This window comes from Papaver somniferum, unplaced genomic scaffold, assembly GCF_003573695.1.
Source record: "Papaver somniferum cultivar HN1 unplaced genomic scaffold, ASM357369v1 unplaced-scaffold_81, whole genome shotgun sequence".
Taxonomy (NCBI): domain Eukaryota; kingdom Viridiplantae; phylum Streptophyta; class Magnoliopsida; order Ranunculales; family Papaveraceae; genus Papaver; species Papaver somniferum.
In genome coordinates, this window is record NW_020651082.1 from 3,413,095 (window position 1) to 3,431,174 (window position 18,080).

Below are 18,080 nucleotides of genomic sequence, written 5' to 3' on the forward strand. Positions count from 1 at the left end.
ATACTAATAAAGTTTCATATATTTAATACTCTTTCTAACATGCACAACTTCATAAATCATACAAGGGGTTAATTTTAATAAATTTTATTTATTTTATTTTTCTTTTAAGTTTCTTATATTTTCCAAGTTCAAAAAGCATAAGCATTATTTTTAAAATGATACAATTAATAAGATTACATGGGCCAACTAACTACTTGAATATATATATATATATATATATATATATATATTGGCTTCTATGAATTTTATACCTTTTATCTCCATTTGGGTATTTATAATCCGGAATAAAAAAATACAGGGTATTACACATTCCACTTGGATCTAGATCCCTACCTCTTTCAAAAAAAGAAAAATCGTTCGAAGAAAGTTTTTAAATAGTTCAAATGTCATCACCGTCCTGCATCTTTTCAATTGAAACCAATATGTAACCCCTAACTTCAGATTCACTTCAAAATAGATTTGATGTTCCTAATGCGGAACAAGACGAACCAAACGAATAACTTTTAGATATGGAACTCAAAAATCTCATCTAGCTCAGCTGTTAATTATATATATTGGTAAACAAATTTTTACAACACGAGATTTACAGTTTTTGTTACTTTAGTTCGATTGAAAAATGGATTTTATTTTCTAAACCCTAAAATGATTTGTCGCATGTTTAAAGTTTTGTTGCTTAATTTTTTTAATTAGATTCTTTTTTGTCCGTACAATTTGTTTTATGAATAGATATGATTTCAAATATTTTGATGAATATGAATCAATAAATGAAGAATACTGTAAGATGGAGATAAATTTTTGTTAGATTTGGGTTTTTTGTAATGTTTAAGTTCAATATTCCAAATGATCTTTCAAATTAGGGTTAGTGATTATGCCTGTTTTAGGAGTTTTACCTCTTGTTAACAAAAAACAGTAATCAAAAGACCAAACCATCAAAACCACATCACATATGGACAAAAAATGAAAGGCCGGTTAACTAAGGCTTGGTTTTTTGGTTAGCCAAGGCTGAAACACATTTAGGGTTTCGGCATAGCCTTGCCTACTCCCAGTGCTCTAAGGCTGGAAATCCCCACTCTTCAGCTTCGTAGTAAAATCATTTTTTCGACTTTCATTGTAAAAACTAACATAAACCCTAATTCTTTTCTCTTGTAAGAAAATTAGTAGCTGAATCGAGAGAAAAAGGAGCAACGATGTCAAGCATTCCAGAAGAGATGTACCATGAAATCCTTTTTAGGTTGCCAGTGGAATCATTACTTGTATGTAAGTCTGTTTGCAAGAGTTGGTATGCCCTAATCTCTTCCTCTGATTTTGTTAATACCCATATTACTATGCAGAAAAACAACCCTATTCTCATGCTTGAAGGTTCATCTAGGTCTAGCAGCAATCATTCACTTTACTCCATCGGTTATGATTCATTAGCATCACCATTTTGTGAAATTAATGATGATACTATTGAAATTGATTACCCATTCAAACATTTAGATTATGATGTTCGACTGCTGGGTACTTGTAATGGTCTGGTTTGCATGTGGTTGTATGATTATGAAGGTCGTAGAGATTTTCTTTGTCTTTGGAACCCAGCTACAACAGAATATAAAGAAATACCAAAATCACCAGATGTATTTGATAGATGTGAAGTTTGTTTATTTGCTTTTGGGTATGATTGCAAGACTGGTGATTATAAGTTGGCAATGGGTATAGAAGCTTATGGAACCAAGGATAGTTCTCTGGTCCAAGTCTATACGTTAACAACAAATTCATGGAAAAACGGGCAAATTGTACCTTACAAGTTTCCTTATATGCAAAAATCTGGGGTGCTTGTTAATGAATACCTTCATTGGTTAGCAAAAGCCCAAGGTAACATTATCTTACTCTCTTTGGATATGGGTGACGAGAGTTTCAAAGAAATGCAACTGCCGATGGACAAGAATAAGCATCCGCATATGATTCTGGGAGAGTTGGAAGGGTGCCTTTGTATCCTTGTCAGCTCATATGCCAATGGCGTTAAGCTTCATGTTGAAGTCTGGAAGATGCTGGATTATGGGGTTGGAGAATCTTGGGCTAGGTATTATATCATTTCCCATGAGAGTATTATAGCGAATCAGTTATTTTTGAGGCTCATGGGGTCTTTCAAGAATGGTGAGATTCTGTTCTTGAGTTGCGGTATGCTAGTATCGTATGACCCGAAATATGGAAGTGCTAGAGAAGAAGAAATTGACAATGTTCCATTCTTAGAAGCCGAGAATTATATTGAAAGCTTAGTTTCTCTCAACTCCGGTACTCATGTTTGGGAAGACGACATCTAAAGAATCAATGGAGACTTGAAGAGGCAGCTTGAGAAGAAAAACAGGTGAATATGTTATTTAGTTCTTGGTATTGATATATATTAATGCAGTTTTTTAGTAGCTTGAAGTGTCAAGTTTGAGATTATAAGGTTACTGTGTTGCATTTTGCTTCTCATACTTTTAAATCCTTGAACCTTAATATATTGGGATGAAAATTTTGCGTTGGAGCCCTGAACTCTGAATCCCAATCTAGAGTAATGTATCTTCCTATGTAGACTGTATTGTAGTTCATTCTTAATTCATGCAATCTTTTAAAATTCTTTAAAAGTGTTAAAACTCAGAGCCATGGTTATCGATGCAATGCTGTTTTCTCCATGTCTGCAGTCATTTAAATTTGTGGTTTAGGATGGTATTTGGTTACTAGATTAAAATTTTGTTATTTAGTGGGACAAAGTTATCCATAATTAAAATTTCCATTGCTTTATAAGGTGATAACCTCAATGATTGGATATGAGATTGATTTTGGAATCTTTCTTCTTTCTTACATCCTTGATGGTTCACATCATATTGGTGTGGTGATTAGCGTAGCTTGAGCAGAGAGCTCCTATAGACCTTAGTCTTACTTAAACACTGGTCATGGAGTCAAGGAAGCATTAAATCAGTTGAAACATAGTTTATTTGACGATGCTACTGCTATAGTGAACAATATGTGGGTCTAGTTCCTGAAATTTTAGTGACGGCTGCTCGCTAGCTTGTGGCTGCTTCTTAATAAAATTCCTTTTGGGATCTAGTGGTTGAGGTTTGATGGAAATTCTTACAGATGGAAAATGAAATGCTATCTGAATGAGAAACAAAGGACTATAAACAAATAGCAGCCCTACTAGATCTAGCAGCATCTTTGAAATGGTAGTAGTTCAGTGACCCCAAGGACCGTAGTTTGATCACTGACAGAGGTCAGGGAGCTGTGTGGATTTGAGATGTCACCACTTGCCAACATTATACCGATCTGGAATAAACTGCTTGCCTGATTTTAAACAGTGCCTCGATGGACCTGAGAAGATAAGAAAGGCCACATCTCATGGTAATTGGAAATTTGCTTTATCAACAATGATTGTCAGAGATCCTAATCGGTGGCACAGGAATTCGGAGATTTTGAAAGAACAAGACTAAATGTACTCATCAATCACCATGAATTGGTCCATTTTGTTCACTTTACTCAAGGATAAAAGAAATGTTCCCATTTAGACTTCACTGCATGTGTTGTATGTTTTGCCTCACTGTTCTTAAAGAATTACATGTCTGCACTGTTTTTATAAATTTAGGATCCACATCAATATGATCGGGTATCAGTCAGAGTATTAGCTGATACTGTGAACCATGAGTAGAATACACAATCTGGATGTAGTCAGATTTTTGCTGACTTGATATTGATCCAATGTCAAAGCAGATAAATCCCTGGAACCAAGAGATTTGACTATTGAGCTTGTAGTCTCTCTTTGAAGGGTGGAAGATCTTAAAAGTTTTTGCTTATCAAGAGATCCAAGCTAATAGTGTAAAACAACCCAAGAACCAGTGTACAGAGATTTTTTTTTAACAGAAGATTCTGTATTAGTCATGCATCAGCCCATTTGGTATACTTTTCTCTGCTTATGTATTCCAACCATAATCCATGTTTATTTATAGAGAGGTCTGCACTGTTCATACAAACTTACAACCATATCAAAATACATCAAATATCACCATTCTAAACACTCAGTACTTCAAGTTCTAATATTTACATACATCAGAAACTAGATATTCATATATATATATATATATATATATATATATATATATATATATATATATTTATAGAGGGAGAAAGTACTGCATACGGCGGGCTAATAGAATTCGCGGTCTGTAAGTACTAGAGGAGCCACAAGAGACCAAACATAAAGAGCAGCAGTTGCCCATTGAGTGCATATTCGAACCCAAGTTGATGTCCAACCAACATCAATAAAAGCGGAATCAGATGACGATGAGCCGGTCCATCCTGTAAGAAGCATGCCCGAATACATAGTAGCTAGTGCGAAAATCAAATGGAAAAACATATAGGAATAAGTAACTGGTACTGCTTCGGTTTCTTTGCCTTTTTTCCCTTCCTCTAACTTATCATCCAAAAGAGGCTTTCCTCCACCTACAACAGAGGATTAAATGTAATTACAACCTTGGAAAGAACTTGGTGAATTAGTGCTATTTTGAGAGGATGCCAAAGACTTCCATTTTCATGACCAGTGTTAATCACCAGTAAATGGACTCTACTGTCCTATTGACGGTTGGAGTCTCCAACAAAAACGAGGTATTAGCCCACGTATTGCTCCTTCTGGTTTATGAATGTGGGAGATTTAATGGAAAAGTGAGAGTAAAAATCTTCCGCAACTCAAACATTCAATTGTAGATAAGTTGGGCAAAAGTTTGAAACCACTGAAGTCTTAATAGGTGGTGAGTGAGAAAAAAAATAACGGCTTAGTAGTTCAAAGTACCTGATCTTGGTGAGGAAGGTGGGGACAGGAAGGTTGTGGATGATCCAGCTCGACGGGCAGAGTACAGGACAGAGAGAACCGTTGTGAGCATACCAAGAATTAGGTTACCCGTGGATACACCTTTTGAACTATTGTGGAGACCATTGCATACATAATCTCGGGGCTCACTTGAAAGAGCGCTATAGAGCACATATGCACAGTACACAGAAATCACAGAAGCTGGCAGAAGACTGCCATTCACCTGTTTCAACCCCAAAATCCACTGGTCATATCGCTGAAAGAAAACAAAGGGAATCGCACGATAAACTTATATTATGCCACTAGCTTTTGTCAGATATTCTTTACCTGAGGGTGCAGTGCAATAATAGCAAACCCAAACGCAAGAATCATAGTCATGACAATAAAGAAGACATTAAGGCCGCAGTCGTGGCCTGAGGGATTGAACCAAATGAACATAAGTCCTGCTATTGTAAATGCTGCAATATAGCATCCAACTGATACTGCAAGTAATGCAAGGTACCTGCAATGCCCATTCATATTTAAGAAAAGAAATCTCAATGCCAGGACACTGAAGAAACATACTTAATGGAAAAACCATAGAAATAAAGAAGAGAAGAAAAGGAATAAAAGAATGCTTCACATACCATTTGCGTTCATCTTTCTCCACCCATGCATCATTCCATGTGTGTGTGGCATCCAGTAGTATAACAACTTGAACCAGTAGAAACAACCCAGATCCGAATTTTGATAATGTTTCTGCAAATTAGGTGTGCGAGTTCCGAAAATGAGAGGGAAATACTTAATCTCTTCGTAACTCAAGTGGGAAACTAAAACATATGCACATGAAACAGTGGATGGAATATCAACTCAAGTTTCATCATCCTAAAACGAGGAAGTAAAGTAGTTAAATATCAAATAAGAACAACTGTCACAAATCCCAAATAATTCAGTACATGCAACTGACGTAGAATGAGATGATTACATCAGGAACAAAAAACATGAGGACTATGAGCAAAGCCCACACCACAAACTTCACAGTCCATCCACCATGGTGAATCACATGCCGTTTGTCGTTCTGGTCCTTCACACCAATCATTATGAGAGCCAGTGATGCAAAAAACAAGAAATTCCCCAAACTGACACGAAAAACTGCGTTGATCTGCAACCACTCCTTCGAGTGAGGATTCCCGGCAGTATTTATCCCTGTATGTACCAAATAAGAAAAAAATGGGACTCAAATCAAGATCGTCACCAGTGATTAAGCGCAAGTGCGCAACAATACTCAACCTAAAGGCAAAAAAGTGAACAAATAAGAAACAAAGCAACAAATTAAAAAGAAAAAAATGGAAATTAGAAAAGGAAGCATATAACGAAAAGATAGAAAAACAGATGTCATGACAATGATGAAATATGGTAAAGTTCAGGAACAAAGATGATGGTGAAAATAACCAAAAGCACAAACATGTGAACTTCAGTGATGCAGGAGCTTGCATAAATTATTGGGCCTTTTGGCTTGTTTCCTTATTTTATTTTTGTACTATTTGTCATTATAGACAGGGATCCAAGAAACTACATGAGGCTGGTACAATGAAAAGGGATATGTTAACAGGCAATAACATATGCCTTCGGAAGAAAATGCTATTTCATAATGCTTCAAACAGTGCTTTTGATTATAACTTCCTCCAGATTTGAATTCCTAGCTTCGAAGAGAGCACAACTAAGAGACTTCGTTTCATAAACTACCACTCCGTTCATCTTCTCAATAACACAAGCACCGTCAGTTAAGAAAAATCCAGGAAATGGGAGAGCTGTGTCGATTAAACGAACCCATGCCGTTCCTTCTGAATTTGGAGGTAAATTAACACTCTCCGAATGGTCACTGGCATTGAAGGCAATAAATAAATCGCTGGCTTTGTGAGAAGATTCAGCACTTGAATTAGTAATATCTTCATTAGCTTTTACCGTCAACCCCAAGAATTTGCTTGATGGATCCTCCCATCTTGGTTGAGTCTGCTTGCTTCCTATCCAGTCAAGATTCTTTTCCAACATGAAGCTTCTCTTCTGAAATATGTCACTTCTCCTCAACCTAAGAGAACTTAGAAACGCGATATATTGTGTCATTTGAAGACCATATCCAGTTTTCAGATCCTCCCAATCAAATGAGTTTCTCTCACTGTATGATAGGGATCCATTGGAAGAACGCCCACATTCATCTCCCATATTCAGAACTGGAACACCTAGTGAGATGTACAGGATGAAAAGGAAATTGCGGATTTGTTTAAGTCGTCTATCAAGAACAACAGCCTTGTTTGTGGGACCCTCCACCCCACAATTCCAACTTAATTCAGATGAGAGTTCATCGGAACTGAAGCTGACCAAGTCCACAAGAGGTAACCCGAAGTTCCTTGTAATATAGTTAAAAGAGAAGGGGGGTCCCCTACCATCCAAGAAAATGTCCCCACTCCCACACAACCGAGTTGCAAGATTACTGAGAAGACCTTCCCCTCTGATAAAGTTCCTAACATCGTGACTAAACTTGTTATTCATTTCAGCCCATCTTTTCCAGTGGGGAAAACGGATTTCCTTAAAGACAAGCTCATGTGGGTCCCAATAATCAGCAACAATCTTAATCTTCGACAGTAGAGGATCAAATGCAATGGCCTCAATCAAAGGCGGCCGACTTAAGTACTCACCATTTGAACCTCTACATATTGCTGAAGCATTAAGAAAACAGAACCCATCAATATGAAACTCGGTTACCCAATGTCGTAGACTATCCAAGATGAAACGCTGCACAATGGAATCATTGCAGTTCAAAGCAGTTCCTCCTGTCACTATAACATCATCATACCCAATTGTTTGAGAGAGAGAAACTCCACCCTCTGCATTAATGGTAAAAATGACTTCCAATAGAACTTCCATGTTGTTGGCGTGCAATCTTTTAACCATCTCTTTCATAGAATTAATAGCAGATACAGCATCACTAGTAGGTCCATACAAGCTAGTAGGTGAAAAGAAGTGATACGGAAGATAAGGTCCTTTTTGCTCATCGAAATGGAATATTGGCTCTAACAAAATCGCATTTACGCCAATGGCTTTAAAATGGTCTAACTTCTGTACCAAACCAGTAAATGTGCCTGCAATATCAGGAGGTAGTTGACTGGACTTATCCTCAGTAAATCGAGCCACATTTAACCGGTAAACTACTAAACTTTCCATAGGTAAGCATATGTGAGTATCACCACTCCAATCGAAAGTAGGTTCTCTGCATAAGCACCCAAGAGACTTGATAAGTGAAACAGGTTCGTGTGGGTTGCTGAAGAAACTTTTAAGGACTTTTGCGTATGGGTCCAGAAAAACATGGCTTGCTCGAGATACGTTTCCGTTACCCTCAATGATATCTACCTTGTATCGATAACCATAGCTCTTGTAAGGATCAACATTTTTCATTGAAATATGCCAAACATCACCGGTTCGATTAACATATGGGTCTAACTCAATCTCTAAGGAGGGCTTCTCTGGCATTTCATCATACAAGCACAATACAATGTTCTCTTTATTTCTTGAAATGAGGGCAAAATTAACTGAGTTATCATCGGAAAATGAGATACCTAAAGGAGCAGGGTACCCTGAACTGATACCCACCGGCACACAAAAGTCTGTCTTTCTATGACTTCTTATCTCTGAGTAGTTACTTGAAGCAGCATTGCCCATGGATAACAGTAAAAATGACAGATAGAATGGGTCATGATTCAATTCGAATTCCAACTCGGATGAACACCTGCCAGCAGAGTTTTGTACCAAAGGAGTGTGAGTGGTATTTGGTTTAGTTTCAGAAGCTAAAAGTGAAGGGTCTAAGGGTAAGAAAAATGATGAATCAGATCTATACATGCCCCAATTTAACACCAACTCATCCTTGTTGCCCGGCAATGATGAAACTTCAACATACACTACATGCTTCATGTTTCTTTCGCCAACAATCACCTTAACCTCTCCACCCACTTCTGTCCTAAACAAATAACTTGACACATTCTCTAGTTCTTCAATAGTTCTTGTATACAGTTCTGTTCCAGTTTGATAACCAGAGCTTTGTGCTGCAGCAGCAGCAACATTCAAACCCGTATAACGGTTAAAACTCCTTGCTACATTTATTCCACGTGCTTCAGAAAACAAATTTCCACCTCCTAAACTGTCCATTCTCTTTAAGCAATACGATCCTTTTCTTTGATGATAAAAACACACTGGCACTTTCAGATTTGTCAGTTTTACAGCTCCATCTGACAGATGATGAGTGTTTATTCTGAGCATTGGTGAAACACTTGCCATCGATCTTCGGAGAAGATAAAACCCCAGAAATTAGGTCTGAACTCTAAGCAAATAAAACCCCCGAAATTAAGACTATTGAGCTTTTTGTGCCTTTCTCTGTGTTGGGGATAATGAGAATCAGTTAGCTGAGAGTTGACATCTCTATCTCTACAAAGGAAATTGCTATTACCAGCTTCATAAACCATTCACTGATGCTAGAAGACGTAACTAACTTTGCTGGGGCAGATCTTAGTACCGTTTGCTAAACTAACTAAAGTGAACCTCAAAGAAGGAATAACTAATACAGATGTCTGTCTACATTATGATCAGGAACGTCTAAATTTTGAACACACAAAACCAACTAAAAACAAACTGAACTGCCAATGACTAAAATCGATTTAAAATCGATTTACACGATGAATGAAAGTTTCTACCTCCCATTTTGTATCCACAAATATATATGCAATTTACCAGCTTGCAAGGTTAGTTTTGCCCAAGGATTATCCCACACTCCCCTAAATCTAAGCAATCCTAGCGATGTATGAATAACATTTTAAGTTTCTAACATACAGAACCTACAGCATCAACCTATTTGAAGCTTTAACTCAAACACAATTAAGCAAAACAAAAGAACATACAGAACTTGGCAGAAAGTAAACAAATTCATACAATTTTTTTCCATAAAGGCATGACAATCAAACTCAAAAACAGGATCGTAGTATTGGTCATGAGCAAGACTAATTAATTTCTTCCAGAAATACTAACCTAACCACACTCATCAAACATCAGATCCATCATACAGTTTTAGAGATCAATTGATTGAATCAAGTAACAAACAACTCAAAATTAAACCAAACAAAACCTAATTTGAATAATAATTAAAGAGTGTACAGAGATATAGAGAGATGGGGGACTTACATGGGAGATACTCAAGGAGAGGAGCACCGACTTCTCTAAGAATCCATGAAGTGATAAGAGAAAGACCAAATAAACCACAGTAACTGATCTTCCTGATATCCCTGATGCTACTGATGTACACAATCCACAACTCAACGATGCACAGCAAGATAACAAACAAGACATCTCTCTCTCTCTCTCTGACTCTGTATAGATAGATAGACCTCAGAAATTATCCAACACACAAAGAAACAAGATTTTTGGGGAAAAGAAAAGAAATAATGTCTGGTAATTTCAGTATTTGGGCCTGAGAATATCAACAGAACGTCATTTCCGTTTTGACTTCTGACTCGCCTCAAGAAGAGCTCTGAGTTAGATTTTAAACCGAAACCCCTTCTCGTCACGTACTTTTGGTCCGATAAAACGCTCGCCATGTATCAAATTTAGCCTTTTGGACCTAAGGTGGTCACCAGACTAACCGGAGTTTTTTTTTTTTTTTAAATTATTTCTTAGCTACAAAAATTTAAATGATACTACTACAAAGCAGAATCTGTCCATGAAGTCTTTCAATACGATTTTTTAGAATGACAACATATTTCTATTCCTTTAGGAGTCGGTGCTGTCTACCTAAAGTTCACTGACGATCGGAAAGTCTTAATGAACCGTGAGAAAAAACGTACCCAAAAAAACCGCCCCCAAATTCTCTCACAAATACCAGCTTCCCATGTTGTTTTCCATGGGGTCCATCGGGACTAATCAAAAAAAATGAGTCGTAGCGGTTTTAACGTTGTCCAAAAGGACGGTATGTTTAGAAGGGCTACTGAACGATTAAGTTTTTGTTGTTGGCGTGTCCTACTAGTACTGCTTTGGCATTGGATTAAGTCCTATGGGCTAGATTGAGATGCTAGATTAACAGTTAAGTGTTGCAATTCGAAAAAAGGTGTTGCGTAAAAGTTAACAATAGTTTTCCATCCTAACATGTGCTCGCAGTTGAATTAGGAGCGTTCAACGCTTAAAAAATGAACGGTTCAGCGCTCACAAAAATCACAAGGATCGCAAAAATCACAAAACTTGATCTGACGGCTGAAATTGATTGTGCTGAACCAAACTGTGTTGGGCGGTGGTCCTAGCGGATGTGGGCCGCTAATCTAGCTACGAGATTTAGCACTCACATAGGAGTTGGAAGGTTATCCTAACTGACGTGGATTGCTAATCTAGTTGATAGATTAACACCAATAGGACTTAGCCTTATAACCTTTCGTCTCTGTATTGTATCTAATTTTCTTTTGTAAAATAAATAAATATGAGCATTTGATGCTTGAATCTAATTAATTTGTCCAGTACATTGTACACTGTTGTACTATACACACTTGATAAATTTTAAAAATGACAACAACATCCCCCAACTACAGATATTTTATCTGGATTCATTTTAAGGCTTTCTTATCTGATGGAAAAAAAAAGCAAAAAAGGTGATTTAAGTTTTATCACATTCAATATTGAAGTTTTTGGTACTAGAAACTCGGGTAATTTCCTATAACAAAACTGTTTAGAGCAAGTCTTATGGTGGAATCCATCTTATTCCAAGTATGGAAAAATCATGGAATGTCAAGTCTAGTGGCTTCCAAATTGGTGTTTTTCATGAAAAATCCAAGCAGTGTTCCATGGTTTCGTTTAATGGTCCGTGGAATCCATGGTAGTGCTAATCAGATTAGCGTAAAACACTATTTAGAATAGCTCACTAGAAGACGAAAATCGCTAATCAGAATAGCCGTCAACGCTAATCAGAATAGAGCTCAACGCTAATCAGAATAGCACAAAGCGCTATTCAGAATAACGCTTTTTTTTTATCCATAGATTTAAAACGAGTCATTGGAAATCTAATGGCTGAGAAAAAAGCGCTAATCTTAATAGCGTTTTTTTAACGCTATTCTGATTAGCGTTCAATGCTATTAAGAAAAGCGTTTTTGTTGTTCAACCAATACACTTGCGCTTCCATCCACAATTCCAAATACTGAGGTGGCATGAAAGATGGAAGATGGAACTCTTCCACCATAAGACTTGCTCTTAAACAGTACTTAAAAAACTAATAGCCCTTCACTAATCCAACAACATCATGTTTCTTTTCTTCTTTTTGTGTCTGAAGCAACACCATAATTCATGAAAAGTAAATACTAAAACACCAAAAAAATAAATTAACTTGACCGTCAGTGCTTTTACAACTTTTGCTTCACATTTTGAGCTACAAATTATAGTCTTATTCTTGAGTCAACTAGTTTATGAAAATGCCTCGTGCCAACCTTACCGAAATAACCAGGTGGTGATGCCTATCTGTTGCTATACCACGTCCTCCAGGAACTTCTGTCCAGCTGATACGTGACCTGTTCCAGTTGTACGTCATTGATGCTAGGATTTAATCTTTCTGGAGATTCTCTCTGGTAAATTTAATTAGTGTGCAGCGGCAGCCGGCAGGGAGCCAAGGACCAAACTCATTTAATATATTTACTTCTGGTGTAATGATTGTCCTGATCGCTGCCATGCATATTGAGACATTATTCTGCACCAACTTGAATATCCTATCCCGCAACCATGAACCACCACTCCATTTAGTAGAATGAAATAAATGAAAACTTAAACCGTGCAAAAACTGGATGAAAGAGAGAAAGTTCCTTCTTAGGTCTTAGCCTTTCCGAGCATTAGGTGTTCACATTTCAGCAATAAATAAAACTGACTAATATCTAATACCAAACCCTCATTTAATAGATTTCTGGTTGGGAAGTTTTTGACAGGACGTCCTGAATCATCAAAATTGTTCACAGGGTATTATTGTAACTTTAACAGATCATCATCATCACATGTGTATAAATTCATCTCCTTTCTTCCTTGTCAATCACACAAAAACCCCAACCCTTTCTTCAAATTTCTCTCTTTCTGGTTTACATAAAAATGGCGGCTCAGATGATCGCGAACCACAGAGAGAATGCAGAAACTTACACCGGAGATGAAATATGCAAGGCGAAGTCATTAGAATTGTTACACGAGATATCATTGCCAGACGGTCTGTTACCGTTAGAAGACATAATAGAGGTTGGATATAACCGAACATCTGGATTTGTTTGGTTGAGACAGAAAAAGAAGAAAGAACATTACTTCAAGAGTATCGGTAAGCCTGTATCGTACGCTACGGAAGTAACAGCATTTGTGGAGAAACATAGGATGAAGAAAATAACTGGTGTTAAAAGTAAAGATACTATGTTGTGGGTTAATATTTCTGATATTTTTATTAGTGATCCTAGTAGTGGCAAGATTACTTTTAAAACACCTTTTGGTCTTTCTCGAACTTTTCCTGTTTCGGCTTTTGTAAACGAAGAAACTGAAGAAGAGAAGAAAAGGAAGAAGGAACGAGCAGAAGAAGAAGAGAAGAAGAAGAAGATGGAAGAAGAAGCAGAAGAGGAAAAAGAGAAAACTAGGAAGCAAACAGACGAAGAGAAGAAAATGATGGAAGAAGTAGAAGCCGAAGAGAAGAAGAAGGAAAATGCAGAAGACCAAGAGAAGAAGAAGATGGATGAAGTAGAAGACGAAGAGAAGAAGAAGATGATGGAAGAAAACGAAGAAGAGAAGAAGGTGGAAAATGTAGAAGACCAAGAGAAGAAGAAGATGGAAAAAGTAGAAGTGGATGAAGAGAAGAAGAAGATTGAAGAAGTCAAAGCATGATATTATTAATTAAAAAATGAGTTTGTATTAATTTTTTGAGTAATGATAGACGTACCGAATAAAGCCACCGTGGAATTTACACCGATTGGAATGAACGGCCACAGATGAGCGTGCTTATCATCCGGAGGGGACGTGGGGCAGGTGTGGGTACCAATCAATGGTATCTTTTCAGGGTCGCCAATCAATTCTGCAGGACATTGTTTTGACTTGTCTTATGTCGCTAGGGATGTGGAAGCGAATTCTGCATTATACACAACATGGTATATTGATTGATTGAAAGGGCATTTACTAGAGGAGTTAATAAGCAGCAAAAGGACTATCTGATAGTGTCCATCGCAATGTGAACTGTGAAGTAGATTTTTGTTTTGTTTTGGAAATAGATATAGTGTTGACTGTTGAAGGAGTAAAAAAAGCCACTACCGGTACACTGTCCGTGTCGTCCGGGGTTGAAAATAAAAAGACATTGGTTCGGACGACACTCTCTTTGCGGTCCTGGGTTCTATTATGGAATGGTCTCTAAATTCTACGGCCCGGTCTATAATTGCTTCCTAAACTTAACTAGTAATCTTTGTGCAAGTGGATTAAGGCTAACTAGATTTATGCCTGAGCATTTTTTCTTCTTTTAATTATATTTTTGATTTGGTGTACGCGTGGTTTCGCTCCGCCCTGTAAACAATGTATTTTCAATTTGGTGTGCGCGGTGTTTCGCCCAACCTTGTGGTAACGCCCTTTTATAGCTGCTAATGCATTAAATGGGTGGAGAAAAATATTTATTTTTTCCTTTTATTTTTGCAGAAGAATATGTGTGTGTGTGTGTTTTTTTTAATGTTTATGTATTAATATATTATGTACCTGGCTTCCAAATTGAGTTTTGACTTCCATAAAATTCTAAATAACGTAAGTTAAGTTTTCCTTTTCAATAAAAATTTAGTTAAGAGTTTTTTTCAACCAAAATTTGTATGTGAAAAAAAAATTGTACGGGAAAAATTTTAGTGGTTTGACGGAAGTATTGTCCACCTTAGACGGTGTTACTAACGTACAGTTAAGTATTTGGTGTAAACACAGTGTAAGGAAATTCATTATATTAATATTCTCACATAAGTGTTGTCCATCTTCTTTTTTATTGGTGGTGTTACTAGCAGACAGTTAAATAATTAATATAAACAAAATGTAACCCAATTTTTAATATTTGAATTCTTTTATCTACCATTGTAAGTTTCGGGGATGCCAGCTCAATTGCACTTGCTTCTTTATGTGTTGGCCTTGGTTGAAAGACTAATTATTGCGCTGAAGTAAGTGTTGTTATTTACGATCTGATGATTACAAAGAGATGGAATGTGAAGAAGATTTGTGTTAGGTAAGACTTTATGAGTTGCATACAAGCTTTACAACATGGTAAGTTATTTTGGGAATTAACTCATAAGTGGAGGATGACTTGTGCTTTCTATGGTAACTAGGGCTTAATCCGTGCTGTTACGGCACAAGCATTTTTATTTTTTTTTGGTGTATGTGTTAGATGTCAACAAAGTAAAACTGTCTTGATTCATGCAGTTTTTGTTTCAGCTTTCAACTGTCATATCCAACTCATCACACCCTTGGAAAAGTGTTGCATACATTAAAATGATAAAATAGTCATCAAAGCTTAAGGGATTTAAAAGAATGCATTTTTAATGATCCAATTTTACAATTTAAACAACTTTTGGGTGCCGGATAAACACCAAACTGATGTAGATACAATGTTAAAGAATGCCATTTATACTTGTAGAAAGGGAAAAAAATATATAAAATTGCAAGTAGGACTCCTAATACACCATTCAGTTGTATTAACTCTGGAAAAGATTCATGATAATATAACTCAGTGCACCACAATGGGAAGTCTTTTAACTACTCTATAAAATGCACACTTAGGACCTCAAAGTTTGCTGTTAAAACGAACAGCTCAACATACTTAACTGTTGCTATCATAGAAACACTGAGCACAGTACAATGGCGCCTAACCAAAGTTTCTTTGACTGTTTTTTGTATTATGATGCGTTACAAAGAACATGTTTTATCCGAATTTTATCCAGAGTCGAGGAGTGGTTGTACATACCTGAAAATAACTAATTAATTCAGTTTCACGTTTACATCCACCACCACCAGTCCTTAAAGGAAACAAACTATAACTCCACACAGCATATGCAAATAGCAATGCAAAGAAAACAAAAACTTACTCCTTTACGGTATATCGACCTACTCCCCCGCCCACTGAAAGAATGAATAATTCAACAAACAATTAATATATGAGATGAGTAATTTTCGAACTTAAAAGATTCATAATCACTTACATGTGCAAAATTTCAACCTCTGTAGATTTTCTTAACAGATTGAGCAAAATTCTAATTATCTCACTTTAGATGTGATGACTAAGAATGAAATACAAATTTATACACGATAGATCTTAATTATCTCATCTTAAATGTCGTTAATATTTTATTGCCATTTTCATTCGCCAAAAGTTGCATAGGAATATGTGTTTCATACAATCCTGGCTGCTCAAAAGCTTATCGGTAGTCATAGTATGCTACAATGAAAGTTCATAAGTATGCTTAAAAGTTCCAATCCGTAATCCACAATTAATTGGACGACCGAAGGGAGTCCTTCTATGTGATCACAATGGAGGCCAAAAATGATATTGGATGCATCGTTGTTTTTTCATTTTTGATTGATTCAATTGAACATGAGTTGATCTTTTTTTTTCCAAAATTGATTTGCTAATGGAAGAGTTATAATACCCAACTACTAATAAGCACCATCTAATCGATCAAAATGCGAGTTGGTTGTTAATTATTTCGACCTAAAATCTTTGAAAAAACCGTGGCCTAATCTAATTTGCCACAGATTTATACAATTTCATTTAATTTGACCAAATTGGATTGAATTTGATCGTCCTTTTCCAAAATTGGTTTGATAATCAATGATTTGGGGTCCCCATTAATATTTCAACTCCATTAAATCGAATGAATCTGATCAATTTTAACTTCAATTGCTTCAAATTAAACCAAAAAGTTGGAAAAGTGTGGTGTCAAAAAAATGTGATGTAAAACAAAAAAAAATTAGTAACGCATATATGTGTTCTTAATTAGATTTTCTGTTGCAAAGTAAAATAACTCAGTAAAAAAATAAATCCAAAAGAATATTGATTCAATCTTCGGTCGTCCCCCCACCGCACACGGTAATCTAGTATAACTTTTGAGATTCATTTTCAACCGATCCCAGATTTGGTGGTACCTTTCGATCTGTTGTGTTAGGAAGGCAGACTTCTCATATTTCGCTTCAATCTTCATATTTCGACATCAACATTGATCACCATAACTCAAATCCTTGTCATATATCCAACTTCAGTCTTAGATAACACGCCCTATAACACCAAATCAATTACAAAATCATGAACTCAATTAGGAACTTGCGAAAGGTTTTCTTCTTCCCTTGATGAAAAATAAAAATTTGATTAGGGTTTTAGAATTTTTAGTTGAACTTGGAGTATCAATCGAGGAAGTTAAGAGCTTAAAGGTAAAACCTTGATGTCATAGTTATGTATGTGTGTATATTACTGGTTCCCTTTTTTGATAAAATACCAAAAACATTTGGATGATTTCGGGGTTTCAACCGAAGAAGGATTATGCTCTTCGGATATTAGAAATTGAAACGTTCCAATAACTAAGACGTTTCAGTAATTAAAACGAACCATGGGTGGCCTATCAATAAATGGCGTGTAAAATTATGTTCGATGTGATCAACCAACCGTAGACTTATCTCTTGTGAGGATAGATCCTGACCACTCTTAACATAGGCCAAGTTATCCAAACTGTGCCATGTATTCTAGATGTACGTTATGTGCATATTTATAGAAAGGTTAATTTTGTTGCAGATAACTTGGCCAAATGAGCGTGTTTGTTGGCTGGGGATATTTATGAATTTTTTGAGGGTATGTCAGATTCCGTATGTGGAATGGTCCGAAAAAGTTATTTCCGTTTCAAATAGTTCTTGTGAGGTTGGATGGCCTTTTTGGCTAGCCTGACTTACATGGTCTAAATTTTGTACCTGGGAAACACCGACACGGACACGACGTGGACAAGAGGATCGACAATTTTTAAAAAAAATTGGATACGAAGATGTTTATATATATATTAATTTATATAATATTTTATGCATAATTATGTGATTACCAGGAAATATCAACATTAAACACATCATAAATGTGTAAAATCAAGAAATTAATTCGTATGTTAGACGTGTGTCGTATCGATATCTAACACGTGTCCATTGTTCGACCCATACCTGACACGAACACGACATTCGACATACATATCGACGTGTC

At 36.4% G+C, this 18,080-nt stretch overlaps 4 protein-coding genes across 4 annotated transcripts; 2 read left to right on the forward strand and 2 right to left on the reverse strand.

Annotated features, from left to right (window-relative positions):
• The first annotated feature begins 346 nt into the window (after positions 1-346).
• On the forward strand, positions 347-2,524 carry LOC113345349 (F-box protein CPR1-like). The gene is made up of 2 exons (XM_026589131.1): positions 347-557; positions 1,151-2,524. Exon 2 carries the CDS (start codon positions 1,188-1,190, stop codon positions 2,301-2,303), a length of 1,116 nt encoding a protein of 371 aa, XP_026444916.1. The 5' UTR covers positions 347-557; positions 1,151-1,187; the 3' UTR covers positions 2,304-2,524.
• A 1,638-nt stretch (positions 2,525-4,162) lies between these two features.
• On the reverse strand, positions 4,163-6,297 carry LOC113345193 (serine incorporator 1-like). Its single transcript, XM_026589005.1, has 5 exons — positions 6,267-6,297; positions 5,758-6,007; positions 5,150-5,324; positions 4,805-5,045; positions 4,163-4,458 (listed from the first exon to the last, which is right to left on the reverse strand). The coding sequence occupies exons 1-5, from the start codon at positions 6,295-6,297 to the stop codon at positions 4,163-4,165; spliced, it is 993 nt and encodes a 330-aa protein (XP_026444790.1).
• LOC113345147 (isoamylase 2, chloroplastic-like) lies at positions 6,183-10,347 on the reverse strand. The gene is made up of 2 exons (XM_026588974.1): positions 10,028-10,347; positions 6,183-9,226 (listed from the first exon to the last, which is right to left on the reverse strand). The coding sequence occupies exon 2, from the start codon at positions 9,128-9,130 to the stop codon at positions 6,458-6,460; it is 2,673 nt and encodes an 890-aa protein (XP_026444759.1). The 5' UTR covers positions 9,131-9,226; positions 10,028-10,347; the 3' UTR covers positions 6,183-6,457.
• A 2,462-nt stretch (positions 10,348-12,809) lies between these two features.
• LOC113345323 (ABC transporter F family member 4-like) lies at positions 12,810-14,517 on the forward strand. The gene has a single exon (XM_026589113.1). It carries the CDS (start codon positions 12,953-12,955, stop codon positions 13,718-13,720), a length of 768 nt encoding a protein of 255 aa, XP_026444898.1. The 5' UTR covers positions 12,810-12,952; the 3' UTR covers positions 13,721-14,517.
• Positions 14,518-18,080: the final 3,563 nt, after the last annotated feature.